Source organism: Porites lutea, chromosome 12, assembly GCF_958299795.1.
Source record: "Porites lutea chromosome 12, jaPorLute2.1, whole genome shotgun sequence".
Taxonomy (NCBI): Eukaryota; Metazoa; Cnidaria; class Anthozoa; order Scleractinia; family Poritidae; genus Porites; species Porites lutea.
This window is the reverse complement of record NC_133212.1, coordinates 9,419,688-9,444,141: the sequence shown is the minus strand read 5'-3', so window position 1 is coordinate 9,444,141 and position 24,454 is coordinate 9,419,688. Positions and strand designations below refer to the sequence as shown.

Below are 24,454 nucleotides of genomic sequence, written 5' to 3'. Positions count from 1 at the left end.
GAAACGAAGAGGGGCCTTTTTGGAGGTTCAAGGGGTTGAGGTCACAAATGTAATAACAGGTGCTAAATGTAATAAGGGTGCCAGATGTAATACAGAATTGCTGCCAATTGTAATAAGGAATGGGTCACAAGGGTCACTTGATTATATAATTAAGGTGGGGGTGGGTCACAAATTAAAGTACTGTGGTGTTTCTTGAGTTAACAGTTTGCCATTGATGACCACAACATTCAATACTAGTATCATATTAATTTGCAAAATCAAGCCACATGACTCATAAACGCCCGTTTTCTTTGATAGATAGTAACGCATGGAAATTTTCTGCTTTGGGCAAACAAAAGCTTTATTTAAGTATTACAACTTAAGTTTCCGGAATTTCACAGTTAACGGTAATTAAACAACTGAACAATCAGTAACTTTTTCTCATTTGCTCAGGAACGCGTTGCACGGAACGGGTATAAGCTCATCCCCTAGCGAAACTTTATTTGTCTAAACAATGTCCTGCCATCTTGCATGTTTGCCATAAATCTTCCAATTGACCCTTGTTGCGATTGCAAAGTTAATTACAGTTGTGAGCAACTCTTCTATCATTTGTGCCTGTGTTACATTTTTATGATAGTCTTCTCTCCACCTGCCTTCGCAGGCTACATTTGTGACCAACTCCTTATTACATGTTGCATCAATTTCTTGTAACATTGTATCTGAACCGTCATTACATTCGGCACCAATTTGGTATTGCATTTGGCACCCTTATTGCATTTGGCACCAATTATTACATTTGTGATCTCAACAGGGATTATTCTTTCACTATGTTAATTTGAAAACTGTAAAATCGACGCTGTTATTTTAAGAGTCTTTACTGGCGTTTCGGGAATGCTGGCTTCTTCAGGGTGCAAGACTTAATACCGTTAAACAGTTCATTAAAATTAGCACACGTGCCCAATTGCATACTCGCGCGTGTGCCACTTGAAAAAGCCTGCGCCGGCGCGCAAGTAAGCCAAGAAAGATTGATTCACGTGAAACTAAAGTCTTGATAAAAGCCACTAGGACCCACAGTCCCATATTTGGAAATCAACCTCATCTGCTGCTTCGTATGGTATTCCTGGTTGGCTAGGCCTGCCTTCAATACAGCAACCTTCATTCCCTCCAGTGTATGATTGGTTTGGTTGAAGTAAGCAGGTACATGAAGGTCATTCCTCCCGTTGATGGCATCTCACGGTGCTCTCTAAAGCGGTCCGCCAACCTGCGTCCAGTCTCCCCAATGTCCATTGTTGATGGACATTCTTTCACTACATTCGTTATCCTTCATGGCACGATGGTTGACATCTTAGAATCAATGATACTCTTCTATCTCTTGGTACAACCTGTCCTTTCCAAACAGATTCATCCTCACTTAATATTTCATGTGTAAACTGGTATCTTACAGCATCCCTGAAAAATTTGAACAAAAAATATATATAGTCCAATAGTGAACTACTTAAATCCTGAGTGCATGGGTGTTAAATACAAACTTGTTTCGTAGGCCACCGAAAAGGTGACCCACTCATCAGTTAAACGCCATTACAACACTGAAGCGTTAGGGTCTACATCAACAATATGATTGCGTGATCAAAACGGTTACATATGACGTTTGAAATATTATTCAAATTTAAAAAAACAATAGAATGAAAAGTGCGCGCGTGCTCTTAATCGCCTACAACTCTTATACGAAACCTAAGTCACACTAAATGCTCATGCTAAAATCTCTGGCTTTGACATGTTCAATAATAACTTAGGATGAACTTGCGTCGATGTCTACATTATTGTAGACATTCATTTTCACATTCATTTTCTTGGGGAAAGTTGCCCGGTGTCATGTAAACACCCCCTGAGATTCAAAGTGATTAGTTCATTTCTTTCGTTTTATTCCGTTCAGCCTCAGGGTCAAGAATGAATTTTGATAAATTCAAAACAAGCCTATGAAACAGAAAATGGAAGTGTAACCCTTTGGCCCCCAATATCCACTTAAAAATTCTCCAGACTCATCTCCATACATTTCCTTAAAGAATTAGTTCAATGAGAGAATTTGATAAAACATCAAAGCATTTTCCCTGATCATTTTATTACTTCTCATTACCTTTTCTCTGGGTGATGCAAGGGTCATGTTACTTAAAGGGTTAACATACATGTATACCTTATAATGTAAAGTGATCTTGGCTGGAGAAGAGCGTCCACCTTGACATTAGAAAATTTTTCATGTTTAAATCGCATAACTGATGGGGAAAGGAGGCTAATGCCAGATATTACATCTCCACAAAACTGAAACAAAAACAAGTCCAAAACAAACAAAATTAATCAAGCTTAGAACTTATGGACTTTCATCCCTTTCTTTGGCCAGTACCTCTGTGGATATGATCATAATATTAAACTGTTACACTGTGGGCTTTACCACAAATTGCTCAGCAAAAAAATATCTTTTGAGTACCTAACAGGATTCGAAACAATGACCTCCTGAACAGCAGGCAGGCGTTCTATAGGCAAATCTTTGCTGATGTCACTGATGTCATTTTTGCTCATTAGCATGCCAGTTGACCCATAGAAGACGTCTCCTTATATACAAATTAAGTTCGAAAGTCAAATGAACTGCATAATTTTAGGAGTTTGCACAATTTTCTGCTCTTTGCATTCAATTACAAATGGAATGTCAGTAATCGAGTTTAAAGTTGCGGGGTGGCAAAAACGTGAACCAATAGGGTTTTTCAAGAGAATTTCTTCGAAACTACTGTATTTTGGCCCAAATTTTTCAGAGATAAGTGAAATTGTATTGCTCTTTAAATATTATTCAGGGATTATATTTTATTAGCATTACAACTGTATCAGATAATGATGGGCATATGTTAATGAGAAGAGGCAAAAAATGTAAACAAAGATTAATTCTCCTATCCAAAGAGATGAGGAGAGACCCATGGAGAGCCAGGCCATATTGTACTAAGATCGTATTTGACACACATCAACATAACTATACTGCTACAAATAGTAAGAGCCGTTTTAAATCTTGAAACACTATGTTGTTTTCAGTTGATAAGGGGAATAAAAATACGTCATGGTTGCATTTTTTTTTACTAATAAGAGCTATTTATCTACAACCTCAAATCCACTGATAAACTTTCAGACACATGATGTATACTAATCCCTGCTGGTAAAGATTATAAAATTATGTTTCGTTGTTTTTGTTTTTGTTTTGTTTTGTTTTTTTACATACCTTTACACTGTCCACATGTGGTTTAATATGCCTAAAATGTTAAATGAAATGACTCTCAGAACATTGCTGTTTATTTACTTACTTGTTTATTTAAATTTATTATTTTTCATTTTTTATAAACAACTCAAAATGGCACTTAAAGAGAATGAGCCAAGCAATACTAATATTGCAATTATTAAGTAATACCATTTTGTTGTTGCATGAACGTGTGTACATATACATGTACATTTAGCTGCTATTAAGCGCTATCAATCGTGTGACAGACTTAAACCAAAACTGTTCTCTCAACCAAAATACCATACAGGTAAAAAAAAAGTACATAGTAAATGTAATCGGAAAAAAATCTGGCAAGGTCTGAGATTGAATCCAGTTTTCTGGCACTTCCATTTACTTTCTCTTGATGAATAAGTTATATACTGTACACTGTATGTTGCTTTTGTTTTTGTTTTTTTAAAATTAATTTACTGATTAATTACCATAGACTTCTGATTTTAAGCTCTCCCCCATTTATAGGCCCATATACCTGTAAACATCTGGTTATAAGCCCAACTGCAACCCTGCCCCCCCAACCCACGAATATAGCACTGCTATGCACTCTTTTCACTCTGGTTATAAGCCTCACAAAAACCGTGTAATCCCTCCCAAACCCCCTTACGAAGTTGTATAAGCCCAGGGCTTATAAGCAGAAGTTTACGGTTCTATGATTATGATTATTTTACTTTTATTTATTTATTTATTTATTTTATTTTATTTATTTATTATTATGACTATTTTTTTTATTTCCATTTTATTATTTTTTTTTTTTTTTTTTACAGTTAATTGTAGCATTCAAATCTGGTAATTAATGTACATACCCTGTTTTTGCTAAATCCAACACATGAACATGGGGTAGCAGTTTTAACTCAGGATTAAATGCTACATCTCTGATTCTCTGAAATATAGACAAGCACTCTTGACTCCATCTTGATTTCTCTGTTTCCCTGTAACCATGGATTGCCTGTTATGACAATGAGGACCAGGTATTAAAATAATAATATTATGTAAAGTGTTTATGGTGGAATCCCACCCCACGGACACCCATATACATGTATAATGGACAGTTTTCTTTGTCCCAACGAAGAGCTCATAATTATATTTTATCTCAAAAGTAACCCGCTTTATAAGCACACTGATTAACATGGAGAACGGACACTTTGTAGTGTCCTGAGTGACAAATTCTCTTCTATCATATACCCCGCTTCACAGACACTGGTTACCTGTGCCTTGTCTATTTCCTTTGTCACAATCACATGCTAAATTGTAGACATTGTAGGCAGTTAAAATGATGACAGATATCTATCAGTTAATTTGATTTAATTACTTAAAAACAGTAGCAAAATAGCGTGACAAGTTTGAAGTCTGTCTTTTTAACAGTGTTTGACCCTTGTAATAAAGCCCTTAAACAGGCTGAGTTTTGTTTATTTATTTATTTCTATTTACTGGTTACCTGTGCCTTGTCTATTTCCTTTGTCACAATCACATGCTAAATTGTAGACATTGTAGGCAGTTAAAATGATGACAGATATCTATCAGTTAATTTGATTTAATCACTTAAAAACAGTAGCAAAATAGCGTGACAAGTTTGAAGTCTGTCTTTTTAACAGTGTTTGACCCTTGTAATAAAGCCCTTAAACAGGCTGAGTTTTGTTTATTTATTTATTTCTATTTTTTTTTTACCTTCTACTACATACAGTAAGTCTGACTTCCTTGGTGTTATGCTTCAGTCTTTGTGTCCAAGACGTTTTTTGTTTTTTGTTTTTGTGTGTGTGTGTGTTTTTTTTTTTCTGAGAGCCCACTTAACATGATCACCTGGATAATACAGACACTATGGTGTGTCCCCTCAGTGTCCTTATAAACCGGGTTCAATTGTACAAGGAACTTGCTGCGGGTTAAATGGGTGTTTTCAAAATGGACATAATATGACTGCACAGTGCGGTAGTTTTCACAAATTCAACCAATGACCACTGCACACTGTGGAGTTCTCAGGAGCCCAGTGGTTAAAGAATTCAGTGACAAAGTGGTGTACAGACTGCCTTGGGTTTAATTCCCATCCCGCTCCACACATTACTTTATTATATATAGTATGTCTTTAGACTCCACTATGCAGTTACAGCTGTAAATGCAGAAAATCACAGACTGTGTCAATTTTAATTGATACAGTCTGCATGATTCAGTAATAGGCAGTATTCGTATTCTCCGACAGTCCTGGCACGAGAAGGCCTTGATCTTGAATGCAAGGCTCATGCGGGGAACTTCTCGCCAAGAGGACAAACAAATATGAAAAAACTGCGCCTGAGTTTGCCGAATTTAAGGAAAATTTTTAACATTGTAAAGTTCCGAAGGGCTTACATACTTGAGAGATCATTATTTCAAACAAGAAAAAGACAATCTGCTCATTATTACTAAGAAAAACAGCAATCCTAACCATAATCATATTGATGAGAAGAGTGCTTGGTGAGCGAGTTTATAATTTAATATAAACAGGGATGTTCTCAAAATCCCCGAAGCCATTTTAATTGTAATTTTCAGTGTCCTTTAAACTTTTTGAAGAATACCTTTGATTGAAATAAAAGGTACTGGTAGAGGTTATCATTCACATCTGGAAGTTGGATTTTGTTGTTGTTTTTGTTTGTTTGTTTCTTCTCTTCACAAAAATCACTCTAATTGCAACACTATTTCACATTTCATTCGAACGATTTTTTTTTTATTTGGTGAGTTTTGGATAAGGTTATTGCAGTAAGTATTTCCATGATGTTTTTTGTTTGTTTGTTTGTTTGTTTGTTTTTAGGTTTAATTATGGATTCTTAAAAGCCAGGGGCCATAGGCTTTTATGCCTATTGTGCCCTCACAATCTCAGTTTACTGGCTTGGGTATATACAGGGTTGTCAGAAAGTCTTGGAAGGAGATGGCTGCGTTGTCAAAGTAAGTGGCCAGTCCAGGGATATTTTATTTAAAAAACACCATTCGTAAAGAAATGCCAAGCAGAGCAGGGTGCAAAGAAAATCATTGTTACAGCTTGCCATTCGGGCAAGCTAAAGCTAGCAATTACTAGCCCAGATGTCATTTCAACTAGCCCCCAAAATGTTTTGATGAGCAGAATTGATTTCACAGTTCTTCTGTTATTTGAATTCCTCAAAAAACATCACTTGCCCATCGGGCAAGTAAAAAACAGAATTCATTAGCCCCATAGCAAAATCCACTAGCCCCAGGATATTGGACACTACTTTCTTTGCACGCTGCAGAGTAGCTGGCCGATACTAACCAAGTAGGCGGCAGCCGGCTACTTTTGACAACCCTGGTATATGTTGTAGTTATTTTTATCTCAGGTAATTTTTGTTTTTCTTTTGTTTGGGGGTATGGTTAAGTATGCTAATGAAGTTGAAACAAAAGAAAAGGAAAAATTACCTGAGATAAAAAATTAACTACAACATATATTTACAATTGTGACAATGATGTTTGCATGATTTTATTTAGAATTCATGTAATAACTGTAGCATAAAACCTATCATTTTCACGATGAAGTGCGTTAAATAATGAGGGAAACCCCTTGGGTAATGTTATAAACAATAATTGTTATTGGATGAGGTTTTTGTGATATCCGGAATAATCAAGGTCGAGGTAAGTGTTATCAGCCAAGCCGAAGGCCGAGGCTGATAACACTTACCAAGACCTTGATTATTTGGGATATTGCAAAAACTGAATCTAATAATTGTTTTATTATACATTGTTTTGAAGAAAGTAATGACAAACACATTGCTGCAAGAAACCTGAATTGACATTGTTACTGGAAATCATGCATTGCGTGCACAACCTACAAATTAGTCAGTTATCTGCTAGTAGATAACTAGATAATCTGTAGGTTGCCTTGACTTCCAAAATAAGCTGTAGGCTTTGAGCCAATGAGAAGACAGATAGTGAGTACAATGTATAATAATAATGTTAATTCAGTAAGATGTAATGTTAGCTTAAAGTAACTTAAAATTGCTGAATCAACCGAATCAAGTAATTTATAATATTATTACAGGTTTTTTGGTAATAGTGATGAGAGACCAAAGACAATTATACTCACGTCATCCCAGTGATCATACTGATACTTTTGCCTTTTCAAATATGGTTCGACCTCCTTAAGAAGTAAATCTTCCTCCTCCTCAGAGACAAAGTTCTCACGAATTTCCAAATTTCCACTGACCAAATCTTGAACCTTCTCAAGCTCTTCTATACCGCAACCGTCCGTTGTGAAAGAGATCCTGGCCTCCTCTTCTCTGAGTACAGGGACTCTACTAGATAAATACCTCGTCAAATATCGCAGAGATTTGGCATTTAAAGCAGAAAGGCGCGAAGAAAAAAGTGATCTGCACAAAAGTATGGCACCCTTGTCCGCCATCTTGGACCTTGTTTTAAAGCCGCTGTCTCCAAGGATCAAGGCTCATGATCGTTTTGGGTCACATGATTTTTTCGTCCTATATAAGGAAGCAGTTTCGCGGGAAGGAAACGAAGCGGGAATTTTTAAAGATGGAAGCAGCAACGGCAGCGGAAAGGTTTGTAGATTTTACTGTTTTACATTATGTCAAGACGATATTTGATCATTGAAGTCCTATATGTTATTTGGACAACCAGTTATTGGCTTGTAGAGGAGCTGGGGAAAAATCTAGACCTTTGTAGATCCCTTTTTACAAACATTCATCAATCGATTTTCAAGGATGTGCTTTTAAAAGCTTTAATTATCTCCAGATACATTTGATTTCTCAAACGTATAGTAGATCATCGGCAGTTTTCTCAGCGTATTTGATTAGCACAACCGAGAGGTTAGAAATGCATTTAAAAAATTATCTCTCCAAGTCTTTCTAAGTGGAAATACAGTACGCTTGATTTAAAAATCCATTTTAACGGTTGAAATTACTAATGTAATGCAATGTTGTTCTCTTTTGCAGGAAGGCTAATGGCTTCTGTAGGTAAGCCAGTTTAAAATATTTCATGAATTTAAGACGGTCTTATTTCCCTCTAATCGTGAAAGGTATTGGTTGTGGAGTTTTGCTCTTTTAGAATTGAAGATCTCTGTCAAACATCGCATGAGATTGATTGCAAAACTTGTGTTACCTAACCTTTGTTGCATAAATTAATACCTTATGTTCAAGTAAGGTAATTTTTCTTTACCAGCCCCACAGGAACATTATACAAACATTTGCTTACCCTCCACATCAGGAGAAAGTGTTTTTATCAATGCTCTCACTCCTTGCGCCAGCGGGAGACCCTAGGGAGTTTTGACATCTTTACTCGTAAATGATCGAACTCCAACCGTTTCCACCCCTGGAATTTTCCTAGGCTATCACAACTGTCACTGAGCCAAAAGAAAATCCATTGATAAGGACACTTGATCATGTAATAAAGGACCTCAAACACTTAACTGGACAAATCCTGAAAAACAATAGCAGTATTTCGTTAGCCTAAATATCATATCTAGAGATTCCCTAGGGCTCCAGTTGTTATTAAACAGCTTTCACTAACTTGCTTATTGTTTCTCTCAGGTACTATATACGTGGAGAGTGTAGGGAAGGAGATAACTGTCGATTCTCTCATGACAACAAAGATGTCCCGGTAGGCATAATCTCTCACCCCGTGTAAATTAGATTCAGTAACATAACTGTGGAAAATATGACCTTCATTTTTCATGGAATCAGGTGGAACATTGCAATAATCTACACATGGTTTTAACAGTTCCATTAATAACATGCAGTTTCGGACTTTTTTTTTTTTGGTTTTTCTATAAAAATTAAATAATGTGGCAATGATTTTGAAAATTATGGGGAAAGTCGAAAAGTGTGTTACATTATTGTAGTTGTTGTTTCTTCTTAAGCCACCCAAAGTTTTGTAAATAAATAATGCTACCATAGATGAAAGACCTATCTGCCTGTCAATCTGTCTGTCACTGTGTTTCTTATTTGAGATCTGTCCCAAAGTTAATAGATTGTCTAAAGCTAAATTCCCATACTTGATAAGGTTTGCCACTATTACCAAGAAGGACGTTGTCTATTTGGCAAGGATTGCTGGTACAATCATCCCGATGAGCAACAGTTTATGTAAGTTGACCTAATGATAATATTATTGAGATTTGAAACTTTTAAGGGTTCCACACAAAACTGAAGAGGAGAAATTTTTAGCCCACTGAATTATGGATGTATCGTCCACTAGAAACAGTAAACTCAAATATGGGCCCATCCACTAAAAAATATCCTACCACATTGGCCAAAAAGTAAATAGTAAGGATACAAGGAAAACCTATGTACTTTCATTTTATCTATATTATGAATATCTTTTAACCTTCAAATACACTGTCACCTGTAAATGTGGGAGAACAGAGAGGACAGTTCCTGCTTTAGCTTTTAAACTTGGAAGTACAGAACAATCAATACCAATTATTTTTTGACATGAAGTTTTATTTTATTACTTGTCTGCAGGCCACCCATTTATCCATCTTTGACTGTTCTTGGTAAGTGGCACAATACCATAAGCCTAGAGTGTATATATATAAGACAGTCTATATTTTTGTATACATTTGTATGAAATTATGACAGGTGAACTTATAGTGGGATTAATGGACATATGAAAAATTAGTGATGGTAGTCATGAGTTGATGGAAAGAGTTTCTTCAGACAGAATTTCTGTAATAACATTAAAGATGTTTAAGAAATATTACATAAGGTACCCTTCATTACGACTACCTGATAAATGTGATTACCTTCCTATTAAAATGATACAATTCTTTAAGACCAAAATTGTAAGAAAAACAGTCATTTTGTTATTTGCATTGTACACGTTGTAGCCCTACTGTGGTCATCAATATAATGGTTAAATTTTTTGCTGAAACCCGTAAGCATTATTAGTAAATTACCTTCCTCATTGGTGTGATGATCAACACTGACTTTTTAACACTCTAAGTTTGGAAATCACGTGCATATTTTACTCCAGACTGTCCTTGATCCATACATTTAAAAGAGGAGAATTTCTTTAAATGCAACAATATAATGTTACACATGTATCTTTGATAATCTTTTCTTATTATTTTTCTTAAATGTCATGTTTAATTAATCAATTATTTATGAAAGTAATATGTTTTCCATTAATGGGCGTAAACTGGTTACAATCATAATTATGGTGCTGGGTAATTATTGCATTCCACTGACGAACTGAGATGGCCACACCCGTTATCATTGCTGGGACTGTGCTACTGGGAATACTGTAAACACCAAAATGTTAACTAATATTATATCAAATCCTGAGAAGGTAGAAGAAAAAAACTGAACAATATCTCTAACTAACTCCACTACCTGAATTACTATCAAAGGAGATAAAATAGTCAGTCAAGGTGGATAATTCTTTAAATATGGTTTAATTGATTTTGTTGTTGTCTTTGTTTTTTTGCTTGTTTGTTTTGTTTATCGTCTTTGTTTTGATTGTTTGTTTGTTTCAAGGGAAAGTATACTAACTCACTGAAGATTTGTAAGGGGTGTGGTGGGGAGGGTACAAGTAAAATCAAATGAGGGAGATCCATAGATGGGATTTTCTGGAAAATGCATTATTATTTTGTGCCCAATGCATAAAGATATTGTTTAAATATTTCTTATATTTCTTATTTTTTTTGTATTATCATTTTTTCAATTTATCATCATTTCTTGTCAGATATTGGTCTTGTGCAACCTGCAGGCAATCTAAACCTCCTGCTAGCTGCTGCAGTCGCAGGAGTTCAGACTGATGATGACGATGATGATAGCAGTAGTGATGATGAGGGTGATCAAGAGTGTCTGACGCTTGATAAAGCCATGGAGCTCTGGATGAAACACAAGACACAACAAAACGGTAAGATTACTCACTTTATAATTTGATACAAAGCATGGATATATTAACACTGGCCTCCATCAGAAAAAAATGGCCACATAACTTAAGAAAGATGGACACTCAGTGACATGGCTGTTCTAACTGCTTGGACTTTCAATCTGTCAACTGAATGGTCAGTAGACTGGAGGTACGCTCTTGCATGAGCTTCACTTTTTTCAACTAATTTCCCCTTCTTTTTAGTGGCTATCTATGGTAAAATCATTGGCTATCAGTGTTCAGTGTATCCCTCCAAATAGCGATTTTAAGATCTCAGACGTTAAGCAAAGAACTACTCAGAATTATTTTCACAGCAAATTGAATTCAATTCCTTTCCCGGGGGAAGGGGGGAGACGAGGCCCGCCCCATCTTTGCCTTACTTTACTCTCTTCCCACTCACCGGTTGCAGTCGAAAAACGCAAAGTAAGAGTTGTTTAATTATGAAGTTGCGATCCGTGTTCTTATTTCAGAAACCTTCTATTTTTTAGAGAGTAAGTTGTCCAATGAAGACCAAGCAGAAATGGAAAGCGACGGTGACGAGTCCAGCGAGGAATATGATTTTCTTGAAAGACGAACCCACGAATTCTTTCACGAACTCAAAAAATACGATATGACGACATGGGAGATGGAATCAGTGTACAAGCTCATCTCAAGTCTAACTGATCTTCACATTAAAGAGTTTGATGATTTCAACATCACATTAAGCATGATCTTTGGAGAAACTATTCGGCACTGGCGTCCCGAGCCATGCCTCACAGCAGAGTTGTTTTTGAGGTATCTTCATCTGATCTAAGAATCCCTGAAACCCCTCCTAATATCAAATGACATATTCTCCCTAACCCTCTCCATACATTTCCTGTGGTACTTATGGGAAGAATTTGTTTAACAGTCAAGAGCTTCTTGCTGGGTGATCATGAAAGGAGGACCTTGTACATTGCTTTAAAAATATGAAAAAATTTTATTGACAACAATGCTAACTATTAAAATCCTATTTACAATTAATTCGCTTGAAAAAAAGAAAAACTATTCATTCAAAACACTATTTACAATTCCTGTCGATTCAAAAAGCACTTAATTTAGCTTAGAAAGAGTTAATTTAACTAAGAAAAATTTATTCGAATTAAAAACATTTCATTTCAATTTAAAAAAAACTGTCAGCCTCTAAAATTCAGAGGTTTCTTTCAACTGTTTGAAAAAAATATGGACCTTGTATATTTCCTTTTATTAAAAACTGAACCATTGGATAATGCAATTCAAGAACTCTGATTGGCTTAGCCATCATGGTATATGAGCCATTATACCATACTCTCCAAATATGGTAACTGTACGCGTCTGCTCAAAATTAAAAACAAGCTGATATAGGTTGTTTTTACAAATAAAGTCGGGAAGAATTCTTGATATTTTGTGGGCGTTTTTAATAAAACAATTATTCCACTTGCGCTTGTTGGATATGAGATGATTATAGCCAACTTGGCGCTACGCGCCTCGTTGGCTACTACCATCTCATATCCAATGGGCAGTCGTGGAATAATTGTTAATTAAGGGGCCGTGTCACGGCTGTCTCTATTTCCTTTTGTTATTATTGCCAATCACACTTTCTTATACCTTATGGAACTTAACGATGGCGAAGGAATTACTTGTACATGAAAACACTGATGGAGCTTTAACTTACATCAAGTTTGCGAAGCAAATCATTTGCCACTAGTAAAACAAAACTGATTTTAAAAAGCGTCAACCATTATGAAAATCCAGTTGGTGGATGAGAAACCGCTCTCCTGGGTATAAAGGTTAAGTCACAAACTACACTGCACGTTCTTTTTACTCAAATTCTGTGTGGTAAGATACGAAAGGAAGAAGGAATAACGGAATAGCGGTGAAGGTAATAGAGGATAATGGTCTTCAAACCGTTCAGTTGATAAACTCGACATGGTTGTATACATCATCTAAACATATTTTTTTTAACATTGTTATGAGAAATATCTCTATTTTATCAAAGCAGATTTTTTGTTGTTGTTTTAGAATCTCTGAGAAAGATGACGCGGACCTTTCAAGCTTGATTTTAACCCTCTGCAATGCTCCATCGAAAGTCAAATTCCTTGAGAGTCACGTGGCTTCCATTCTAACAGCCGCACAAAGGAAATTCCCAAAAGAGTGGACTCCAGAAGCCATAGGAAAGCTTCTACAGGATGTAGAAGATAATGGGTTCAATATCGACGCCACTGAAGTGTTCCACCGTATGGGCAAGGAACTTGATGACCCAGAAGCCCTCGGGAAACTAGTGAGGAATTACCTTTTGGTAAACGCAGAGAAGGACTCGTTCAGCTGCAGATGTAAGACCGCTGAATGCGAGTGCCCGGCTTATGTGGATGAAGGAATTGCTTTTATTGTGTTTGCTGGATTGGAGAGGAAGATGAACTGGAATGAAGAAAGCAAACTTAAGTTTTTCAGAATTGCTACTGATGCATTATGGGCACCTGATGTTTTAACTGAACTGGGTAATTTTTGTGTGCCTCCCTTTGTTGTACAAAAAAGTTTAAACCGTAAGGTGGCTCGATAGGGTTTTCAGGGGCAATACCTCCCAAGTTTGAGCATTAAGTACGTCGCCACCAACAAAGATTTGGAGAAACGAACACCACAACTGTATCAGATAAAGATAAAACTTCGTTATGATCAACAATGTAACAATGACGTCGGAGTTGTCGTAGAAACGAAATGAAAACCGCGAGATAGATTTTTTTCTATTAATTTGAGATTCTCGAGATTGCTTGAGATTGCTAACAGTGTATTAGACAAAAATGTTAGCTATTGTTATCCACAAAAAAATGAAATACCTCGGTGGCGAATTTACCGGGGTCCGTTTCTCCAATCGCCCGTTAACTTTTCGGGTCCGGAGGCAATTTTTCAGAAATCAAAACCTTTTGAATAGTTGCACAGTTCCTAGTTCACAAACCAGTTAATTATGCCTCGTTGACTGAAAGCTTGTATCATTTTCAAATGATTATTGAAAAGTTATCGGTTTGTCGGGATTTTAGAAAAACTCGCCAAGAACTTTTGAAGACTATAGCTGTACATACATAACTCGTTTGTCATTTGATTTACACAATAGGTGAGCTTTTTAACATCAAAGATCCCCTGAAAGTCTGTCATCCCAGAGTCGACAAACGCCTGAACTGCAACGCTAAAGAATTTGTTATATCTGAAGACCAAACTACTGGCGATAAAGTGCACATGAAACCCAACAACAACAACAGCAGGAAGTGTAAAGGAGTGAGATGCTCAAATCAACCTAAAAGAGGCTGTGATTTCGACATGTGTGGGCGCTGCTGTAAGAAGATTTCAGAGCCGTGTTCCGTTCATGAGGATTTCAGCGTATTTGAACCGCCGGTTTTTCATAGAAATTACAGCTTGATGAAGATCGAACCCAAAAGATTTTTCAGGTTTGTTTTAGAATCTTTTTACAGCAACTGTCACACCACCACTTTACTAAACTTAAGTTAAGTCTGCTTGGGGGTATTTACTAAAACCAAACCCTCTAGATTATCATAATATAGGATCTCATCCATCCATCTCACCTCATTTTTTTACATATCAATAATTGACCATAAAAAGTAAAAGTGTTATTATTATTATTATTATTATTATTATTATTATTATTATTATTATTATTATTATTATTATTATTATTATTTCTCTTTACTCTTCATTTTGAACAAATAAACTAACTCGAAGTTATTAATTTAATTCCTTGGTTTAAAACATGTATCTTCCTTTTACAGCTCCAGAGCCGATTTGGATAACATCTTAAGTCTGCCCACGCCCTTCAAAAGCGTAACATTTGGTTCAGATTTCTCAGTACGCGATGATGACGTCATCAAAGTGGTAGACCTATGCAAGGGCATTCTGGTAGTCCTTGAACTCGGTTCTTCAAACACAGGTGCTGGCGTGTGGCTGTCAGATACGGCCGTCCACCACATTGCTGACAACTGTCCTAACCTGCGTAAACTCCGTTTGGAATCAGTCACTGGAGTGACAGACGCCGCCGTGAGTGACGTCATGATGAAGTGCCCGCTGCTGGAAGAACTTGAGGTCAGCGGCCATGATCGTAGCTCCGGATCTCTGACCGATGAATGTATTAAGCGCTTGTTTGATTTGAGTGTGTTACCCAAGCTGAAGGGTTTGATCATCACTGATCAACTGCGCGTGCGCCATGATGTCGTGTACCGTCTGCGCAGGCGTAGACCTAATTTAAAGATTATCGCGGGTGAGATGGATAGCGATAGTTTTGCGCACTCGATGGTGCTATCCATGTGTGGATTGGATTATGGTGATGGACTGTACTAGCCGGTAGTAAATGAAGATCGTCTCACTTTCAGAGAAAAGATGTATAAAAAAACTCTCCAACTACCTTAGTACTAAAAAACGTCACGATAGACAAACAAAGTTGATGAACAACGCTACTTGCAGATGTGTCGATTTATATAATAAACTGCCTTATTCAACGTCAGTGCCTTATAGAGAACTCGCCAATGATATTGTTAGTGTGATTAGGTAATGAGTATTTCAGATTAAAAAAAAAGAGCAATGCTTTTGTCAAAGTGACTATATTGTAAAAAGTGCCATTGAACAAGTCAAAATCCACTGAAACGCCCTGAGGGAACCCGCCCCCGGAATCGGCAAGAAGTTTGCGCCTTCGGTGCTCGTTTAGGAAATCGGTCAGTATTTATCCTAGATCCGTGCCTCACGGTAAAAGAGAAATTTCATAATCCAATGACAAGACAAGACAAGACAAGACATTTATGATCGTAACATTACAAGTACAATTGTTTGGCACGCAGTTAGCAAGAAAACGCTAGTCGAGGCGTGCCAAATTAATTCTACTACAAATCAGATATTATATTATAATAAGTAAAAAGCAAAGAAAAAGAAAACAAGAAATTTGTGTAATGAATTCAAAAGAGATTTGAGATTTTTTTGGATATATTAGAGTGCTCCTCGTGCTTATAAATTATAAGATTAGTTCCGACTGAAGCTGGTTACGCAGTTTATATTTCGTTATTGGTCACCTTGAGGAAAGGTTCCTGGAGAGCATCGTGTAAAGCTCTGAGATGGGACAAAGTTAATACGATTCGCAGAGTCTGCATCGGCCAATATCGTATTGTATTCTCGTTTCATTTGGCTGAACGGATCAATCACCCAGATCCGAGCTGAGACAGAAAGGTAGGATATTGTTCGCGAATCTTAGGTGACCACTAAGTCTTTGGCCTCGGAAAGAGGCTCTTACGAGTCAAATTAATTAGGCGAGAGCAAAATTGCAGGTGAACTTTGACCCGGGCCAGTTTTTTTCTGGTGTGAAAACAGGGTCTATGCTGGCAGGTAATCGGCTCCTGTTGCTGGTGTGCCGACCGTTTGAGTGCACATCCGGGAACTTGAATAAGACGAGTGTAAGAGACAAGTCCAGAGGTGTTTATCTGCCAATAGGCTGAATTTTTCCGAGTTATTTGATGATATTTCCCTTGTGTTAAACTTGAGAAGATTATGCGTGGTTGTAGATAGTCTTATCAGTGCCGAGAAAGTGTGTGATTTCCAAATGGTGTTGACAGGCAAAACTCAGGTATGTGGTCGCGTGGTTTAGCTGTTGCACCAAAATGTTCTGTGCCAGCCATAAAAACGTTTCGTCGGTGTTTAGCTTAGCTGATTGTGCCTTGTTGGAAAACCAACTCTCGACTCAGGAAAATTGGATCTAGGTCTAGTTTCAGCAGGCTTTTGGATTTGAACCATAGGCCGGTTCAGTTTGCAGATAACTGAAGGTGTAGCCTGAGTATCAGGCCTTCCTAAGAGGCTAGGGGAGAGGAGATTTTAGATGGGGGAGGGGGGAGGGGGAGAAGAGAAAGTTCTTCAGTTCTCTCCCTTTTTCGCTTCCATCTTTTCCCTTTTCCCCCAGAAACGCCTGATACTCAGGCTAAAGAAGGTGATAATTTGTGTACTATGTTGCAATCAGTGTGTTGTCTATTCCATGCGAAATCCTGTCGTTTATCGGACCGCGAAAAAAGCGATGTTTTGCTAATTATTTAAGTTGTTATGTAAGCCTTAGCCAGGCACTTTTTGGCTGCATTTCTCTCAACTTAAAAATTTCTAGACTGAAATGACACCGGTTTGAAACTTCACGGAGTCAGATTACTGAAAAAATGGTCTAAAATTTGCGTCATTTTAAATTTGGGCTGGCTGAAGGGCTTCTAGGGACCACTAACTTACTACCCGGCGTCAGATAAAGGAACCCTTTGATGGGCTCCTGGTGTAACTCATCTTCTATAGTGTATCAGTCCTTAACAGAACATCTCCGTCTCTCCTGCTCACATTTGTTGTTGATACACTACTCAACTTTCCATTGCCATACAACATACCGGTAATTCTTTCTTACACCAACACATCCCGCGTGCACACCTTCGGGCGTGTTCTTCTTTGACAGCCCGCCTTGAGCCTGCGATAAAAGAGGCGAAGAAGCTTGCGCAGAACGTTTTTTCCGTCCTGAAACCTGACACACCCCTAATATGAAGTACCTGGCTGACCAGTTACTGTGACGTAAACAAAACGCTCGAAAACGTGGTATGTGGTTGAAGGCAATGTAGTTTCTTCTACTTTGTTCGGGTGTATTTGACGGTTTAACAGTGTTGTTGATGTCAGAATGACAGCAAGATTCGATGATCGTTTAAGGACGTTCTCGACGGAAAGTTGCGACTCTTTAGAGTCTGAACAGACAGAAAAAAAAGGGAAGGACGAGGTAACCAGCCGTTTATTCTTATGATTAAGAAACTAAAGCTTTCTTGCCGTATTATCTCTTTTAAAGTACTTTGAAGCGTAATTTGAATTCGGGTCCGATTGGTGTTTGTTTTCATTACTTTTACTTCGAGGTCTGGGAGTCGAAACGAAAACTGTCAATCCAAGGGCCGGAGGAGGAAGACACAAATTTCCCTAGAAAGTTATTTAAACCACTGAATCAGCAAACTCGCCTGGTAGCGAACTCACAGCTGTTGTCACCAGAATGTCTGCCAAATCCCCAGGTAAGGATTACTTTAGTTACGACCCTGCCCTATGAGGGAAAGCGAGAGCGAGCGCATGAAGATGAAGACAGTGACACAAACATCGTCTGACAAATTGTTTCCAATAATTATGTTGTTGAATTCAACCATAAAATGTTGCAGGCGCAAAATTTATGGTCGACCATTTGTTTCAAAATTATGACACGGTATACGTGCGTTTTTTTCCCACGTATACTTGCGTTCTTTCCTGCTCTGTGGGGTTTTTATTCCAAAGTATATGACCATTTTCTTACAAACGCGCATATATATGCGCACAAAAAAAGCCCATAGATATGGGTTACAAAAAAACGTGTGTATATGGGACCACAGCAGGTCGTCGTATAAGAGGCATCAAAATTATACCGTCGGCAATAAACCACTTCATGTAGGATGGAGCTTAGAGAAGTAACTTCAGTTTGAATCAAGCTTGGCCGCAATGGCCGTATTAATTTCAAGTAAGGTTTGGCTCTTATTCATTGCCTTCGCAGTAATGGTGGTTGTTGGTTCCCCTACAATGGATTTGTTGGAATCCGTGGATTGTCTCTTGAGAGACTGTGAACGTTACTTCCCAAATGCTGACTGAAACATGGCAGAAAACTCAATTGTACGACTCAAGGTTACGATCAATTCAGTTCGTGGATTGCTAGATTCCTTGGATCGAGGTGAGGCAGGAAATACTGGGAAAATTCTGGTTCTTGAAAGCCTGGTATTACATCTACAGACCTTATTAAGCAGGTGGGAGATGCTAGCAATTGTAAACTGTAGCTGCATCATGCATGTCTATTTGCCCTATCGAAGGATTGCCAACAGTTTCTCCTAGAAGTCGAGGAGTCAGCCTTCCTCGGTATGAAATTTCTTTACCGCAGCTGGAGTTTCTCCAGAATACAATGCGATTTACCTGGTCACAAATAACGGGAATGTTATTGGTTTCTAGAACCACTCTTTGGCATAGAGTTCAGAATCTTGAGTCATTCGCTAACCGTTATACCACATCTCAGATGTGGAATTGGATGAATTAATTGGAGAGATAAGGAAAGGCTTCCAAATGAGGGAATCAGCATGATGCTGGGACACCTGCACAGCAGAAATGTTTTTGTCCAACGTCAGCGTGTTAGGTCAAGTTTGGTTTGAATTGATCCTGTTGGTCGGTCTTTGAGATGGTTTAACACAATCGGAGGGCATGTTTACGGTGTCGGGGGACCTAATTCTCTTTGGCACATTGGTGGACTGCATTGTCCATCTGTTGGAGGTTTGTGATACATGGGGGTATTGACGGTTTTTCAAGGCTCATTATAGTTCATTTAAGTTGTTCAACAAACAATCTTGCTACAACAGTGCGTGCACTTTTCGTAGCAGCAGTAGAAAGAAATGGGTGGCCTTCTAGGGTACGATCAGACAAAGGGGGTGAAAATGTAGATGTTGCAGCATCTATGCTGAGACACAGGGGGTTGAATAGGGGAAGCACAATCGCTGGGCTCTCTGTACATAATCAACGTATTGAGCGACTCTGGAAAGATGTCTTTGTTGGCATTGGTCATTTTTTTTACACTCTTTTCTATCACATGGAACAAAATGGTATACTTGAGTCAACAAACATCATTGATCTGTTCAGTTTGCATTACATTTTTTGCCCAAGAGTTAACCATCAATTGAGTCTCTTCGTTGAAGCATGGAACCATCATCCTCTATGTGCAAAAGGAAATTGGACTCCCCAACAAAATTTAATATGGGTGAATGGTATGATTTCACAAGGTAATGCTGAAAATACTGCAGTTAGGGATAATATTTGAGGAAGACATGCAAGTTTCGCACTTTTATGGAGAAGACCCACAAGGTTCTCCACCTAATGAGTTTGACTTGGGTAGTGTTGAGGTGCCAGATACAATGCTTCCTATAAGTGGCTCTCAACTTGAGGCCATTTCACATATACAGCCTCTTTAAGAGAGTAATGACTATGGAGTCAGTCTCTACCTAGAAACACGGAAAATTATTCAGGCACTCATGCAAGCACGGAACCATAACAAAGGAGCTAAAGCTCAGTTGCATTTGACATGAAGGGATGTTAATGTTCATGTTACCAACAACAGGCATAAACACTTAAGTGTTAGTTGCATTACACTTAAACTTCTGATGATTTATGAACTGTCTCAGTGAAAAGAGTTTAACACAGTGTTTCAATACACCATGACATCATTATGAAGTGACAAAGATAAAACTAAAACTGAGCTAAGTATCCAGCGTGTATTAACAAAGATGTCAAGCAAAGAACACTACTGAATAGTAACTTTTATTTTTAAATTATAAACTCTCTTACTCTCTTTGTTATGAAGTATTAGATTAACATAGTAACGTACAGTGCCAGTCACGTTCTTCTGGCTATTGTCTATAGAGTCCATGCATTTCAACATAAATTGCTCAGTTTCACCAAAACATCATCAAAGCTCTTATAAACATGTTCTGAGAGATGTGTGATGCATCATCGATAACTAAAACTGGAACCTGTTATTGTTTTAAGAAAGGGAAATGCTAATAAGTCATTAATGGTCTACTGTAAAAACCTATTTCCTCAAAGCTTTTGTATGGAAAAACCCTTTGAACTCAACAAAAATTCACATTCAAATTCTCTAGCATCTGTTCTCTTATTCAACCTCTTCCATATCCAACAAACTGGCAATTTATGCAGCTGTTCATTGCCCTTTTGAAAGAACTGTAATTCTCATAGTCACAGGGCAAATGCAGAATCCCAAAACATGAATCTGCATCTGACCCTCGGAAACTAATTAAAGCTCCAGTTTTGGTACCCTTTGGGAGAAATGGATCACCAAAAACAAATTAAATGAGATCCTTCAGTGTTATAAACGTGACAGCTCAGAGATGGTTTCACTGACTGTGCCATTGACAGTACCCGTCTGTTTCGCTGAAATGAAAAAAAAATGGCCTCATTGATTTTCTCTCCTTTAACAAAACACATCTTCCATTTATAAACTTAAAGAGGGGACAAATACTGACAGTAACTGCTACAAAGTTGGTTTGGACAACTAGTTATATTTACAGACAATTAACTTCCATTTGTCTGATGCAAATAGGTTTTGATATATCTTTTTTCAATGTCTATCACAAATGCATTTATTGTTTTTAACCAGTCCCAGTGACACCATAACATTGCAATTTACCATTCACAATAGAATGCAAGTAACTAAATACATGTACATGCCTACATTCTAAAGGTGTTCAGTTCCCTAAAATTTCCCTACCTTCAAATAAAACATAACCGCCTGTGCCATCTGTTATGCCTTGAAGAACAAGGTTGAGATACTATCTCGTCAAACCCTTGCCATCTATTCCATCCTCATCAATGAACTCAATATCCAATTCTCTTCTAATGTCTATCTCCCCTCTCTTTATCATCTTAAATAATTCTCTCACTAACAGGGGAGACTGCCGTTGCATGCAGATAATTTGTCAAGTAGGAGTTCTGGTATCAGGATTTTCCTTCTGAACACGTCCATTGCAGTTATAGGGTCCTTCTTAACAATGCTGAGTGGAAAGGCATCATCTTCATTTTCTGAAAAATTATATAAAAGATTGAGGTAAACATTGCATTCCAAAACAACCACTTACAGGCACTTTGCAACTATAATGTGTGCTTCAAGTACTCTTCACTTAGTATTTACAGGGGGTATTCAAAAACAGCGTCTGTGACAAAACAAAATATCTAAAATACTATGTACTTTAGATGTGTTATCAATAATTTTTACATATATCATGTAGTAATGTCAGCATTTGTAATATCTCAAATCCACGAACATTGTCGACATTGGGTTCTCAGAGCTTCCACATACTTTTGCTGAGGGGTCATTTAATCACCCTTGCCCAGTAAAGAAATAATTATTATTGTAGAAAATATGAAATTTTGTAAAATACCTCTTTCAATCAAGATGTCTTCAGCATAATGAGCAATCCAGGATTCGATTTGTTGCTTCTTCAAAGGCTTGCTGCCACATCCACATCATTTACACCTGGAAACATTTCTTTAAGGGTTTCCAATTTACTTTGCTCAGATTTTACATGTATAGGAAGGTAACAATTCTGGGAAAACTATCAAGGTACTAGCCTCCATGTAACTGGGTCTAAAAGCAAATAGAAAAATGACAGATCAATGGTGAATAAGAAGATGAAATTTATCTTTAAGAAGTAGCCAGATTGAGTAACATACAAAAAAAATAATAATTGGTACCACTAAAATTAACAGCCACCAAGTGTAGTTTTTCAATCAAAATGCAACTGACTGAAAATCATCATAATTATTTGTTAAGACTTTTATATGCATCTTCCCACTTACTGTTTTCTCATAAACTACTGGTAGTGTACCTTAGCCTTACCTTAAAAGAGCCCAAGTACAACCAGTTTCCAAATAGTTGTGACATTTGTTAAAAAACTACCTCAGAGGGATTCAAAGTTGTCATTGCAAGTGTTGAAGGAAAAGAGAATATATCACTCCGGTACGAAATTCCGCAACGGTATCATGTAAACGCGAAACGACCACAAGTTTCGGTGTGAAATCGGTCTGCTGGTTAATCTGCTGGTAGACTGGAACGGGTAGCACATGCGTAATGTTTGCGATTTTGAATCTTACGTGTATTTTATCAACATGAAGTGTACCTTCAAATAACGAGATACGAAATAAAAAGGACATCCCGGTATGAAACTCGCGCCGGAGCGAGTTTTCTCATGTAAACACCCCCAAAGAAACAGTGCTTCGGGGTAACATCACTTGGCCTGAAATGGGAAAACAAAAGATACAAGCTAGAAAGGTCTATTTATTTCATATTGTCGATTAATAACTGTTTTCATTTATTCTTCTTTTATTTGAAATTATTATTTGATCGTTAGCCTCGTTTTTTTCCTGCTTTATTTGAATTATTAGAAGTAAAATTTTGTTAGTCTAGAATTATTAGAGTCAATAATTACATACCCTAAATTAATTTAATATTGTTGATTGATAATTATATCTCTTAACCTTGTTACCTGTGTTTAGCTTATTCATGTCATTTATGTATTTTAAATAACTTTTAATTGGCTGTTATATTTTCCACCGTTTGTAAGTGGTTAGCCTGAATGTAATTAATAAGCCCCATGGTTTTCTACTCAGGCTGCCCTGCCTAATCTGATAAAATAAGTAAATAAAAATAAATTCATTTTTTTGTACTTACTTCTACGTAGCATTGCATAGTGTGGTGAACTGTGTAGTGTAGGGTTGTATTATAGGTAGCACTGTGTATATTGGACTAAGTAGTCAAAGACCGTGAGTGCGCTTTTATGTCGTGCAATGCAAAAGCAAAAAATGCAATTTAAAAAAAACAGCAAACAGGGATTTAAAAAATCAGCTGGATACACTAATTAATACTAACAACTAAAGACAAGACTTGAGACTGGAATAGGGCAAAAGTTTCTGGGTCTTTATTAACCAAGGGAAAACGAGCGAACCAGAAATTAACCCCCCCCCCCCCTAGGGATGGGGGGAGGGGAAAGACTACTCGCTCGATTACAGAATGATAGCTTGGTACAAGGTTCACAAAATTAAAGGTACAATAGATAAAGATTGATTCATGCGCCAAGTTAACAGGTATCAAATTGACAGATGATATTCTACAATCTTAATTAAATCTTTTGACAACTCAAAACAAACAATTAATTATCATTGCTGTTGAAAGGAAAACAAATATTTTTCAAGGGCAGTCCTCGATGCTTATGTAGAGAATTAATCATACCCTCGGATCTTCATGATGACTGTCCAGCATTCATTGAAATGTGAGACCATAGGAAAAGTCTGGATTGTCAAGAAGTTCCATTTATTATTAATTAAGGTACGAAATGAACAAGGTTCAGCATCAGAACAATCTCCCAAAAACTTATTACCAGTTACTGATGATTTTTATAAATTAAGTGTAGAATTTTGTAGTATTTTCGATGATTGCTTTCTTTTCGTAAGGTTTGTGTTATTTCTTTCACAGATGGTTTCTGAGGAAAGTGAAGATGATGAGGAAAAAGATGGCCTAAGTGAGGATGAATTTAAGAAAACTGAGATATACATGTTGCTTATGAAGTATGCAGAAGAAAAGTTTGGTCCATCAGTGAACTGAAGGTCTTTCATGTCATAAATCTGCTTCTTTTCTGGTTGTGTTGGGAAATTGAGAATTAACCTAGATTACAAAATGTTAACCTGAATTTA

General features: G+C 37.2%; 2 protein-coding genes and 1 pseudogene across 2 annotated transcripts; 1 reads left to right on the top strand and 2 right to left on the bottom strand.

Moving 5' to 3' along the window:
* Nucleotides 1-23: 23 nt before the first annotated feature.
* LOC140921259 (alpha-ketoglutarate-dependent dioxygenase alkB homolog 7, mitochondrial-like) lies at nt 24-7,744 on the bottom strand. The gene is made up of 5 exons (XM_073371245.1): nt 7,347-7,744; nt 4,093-4,235; nt 3,239-3,269; nt 2,171-2,295; nt 24-1,428 (listed from the first exon to the last, which is right to left on the bottom strand). The coding sequence occupies exons 1-5, from the start codon at nt 7,659-7,661 to the stop codon at nt 1,296-1,298; spliced, it is 747 nt and encodes a 248-aa protein (XP_073227346.1). The 5' UTR covers nt 7,662-7,744; the 3' UTR covers nt 24-1,295.
* Nucleotides 7,745-7,789: 45 nt separating this feature from the next.
* On the top strand, nt 7,790-15,666 carry LOC140953682 (uncharacterized). The gene is made up of 11 exons (XM_073403092.1): nt 7,790-7,815; nt 7,993-8,082; nt 8,209-8,229; nt 8,803-8,872; nt 9,275-9,354; nt 9,733-9,764; nt 10,955-11,131; nt 11,617-11,920; nt 13,166-13,641; nt 14,253-14,583; nt 14,923-15,666. Exons 1-11 carry the CDS (start codon nt 7,790-7,792, stop codon nt 15,485-15,487), a joined length of 2,172 nt encoding a protein of 723 aa, XP_073259193.1. The 3' UTR covers nt 15,488-15,666.
* A 4,944-nt stretch (nt 15,667-20,610) lies between these two features.
* Nucleotides 20,611-21,681, bottom strand: LOC140921745 (uncharacterized; annotated as a pseudogene).
* Between the last annotated feature and the right edge of the window lie 2,773 nt (nt 21,682-24,454).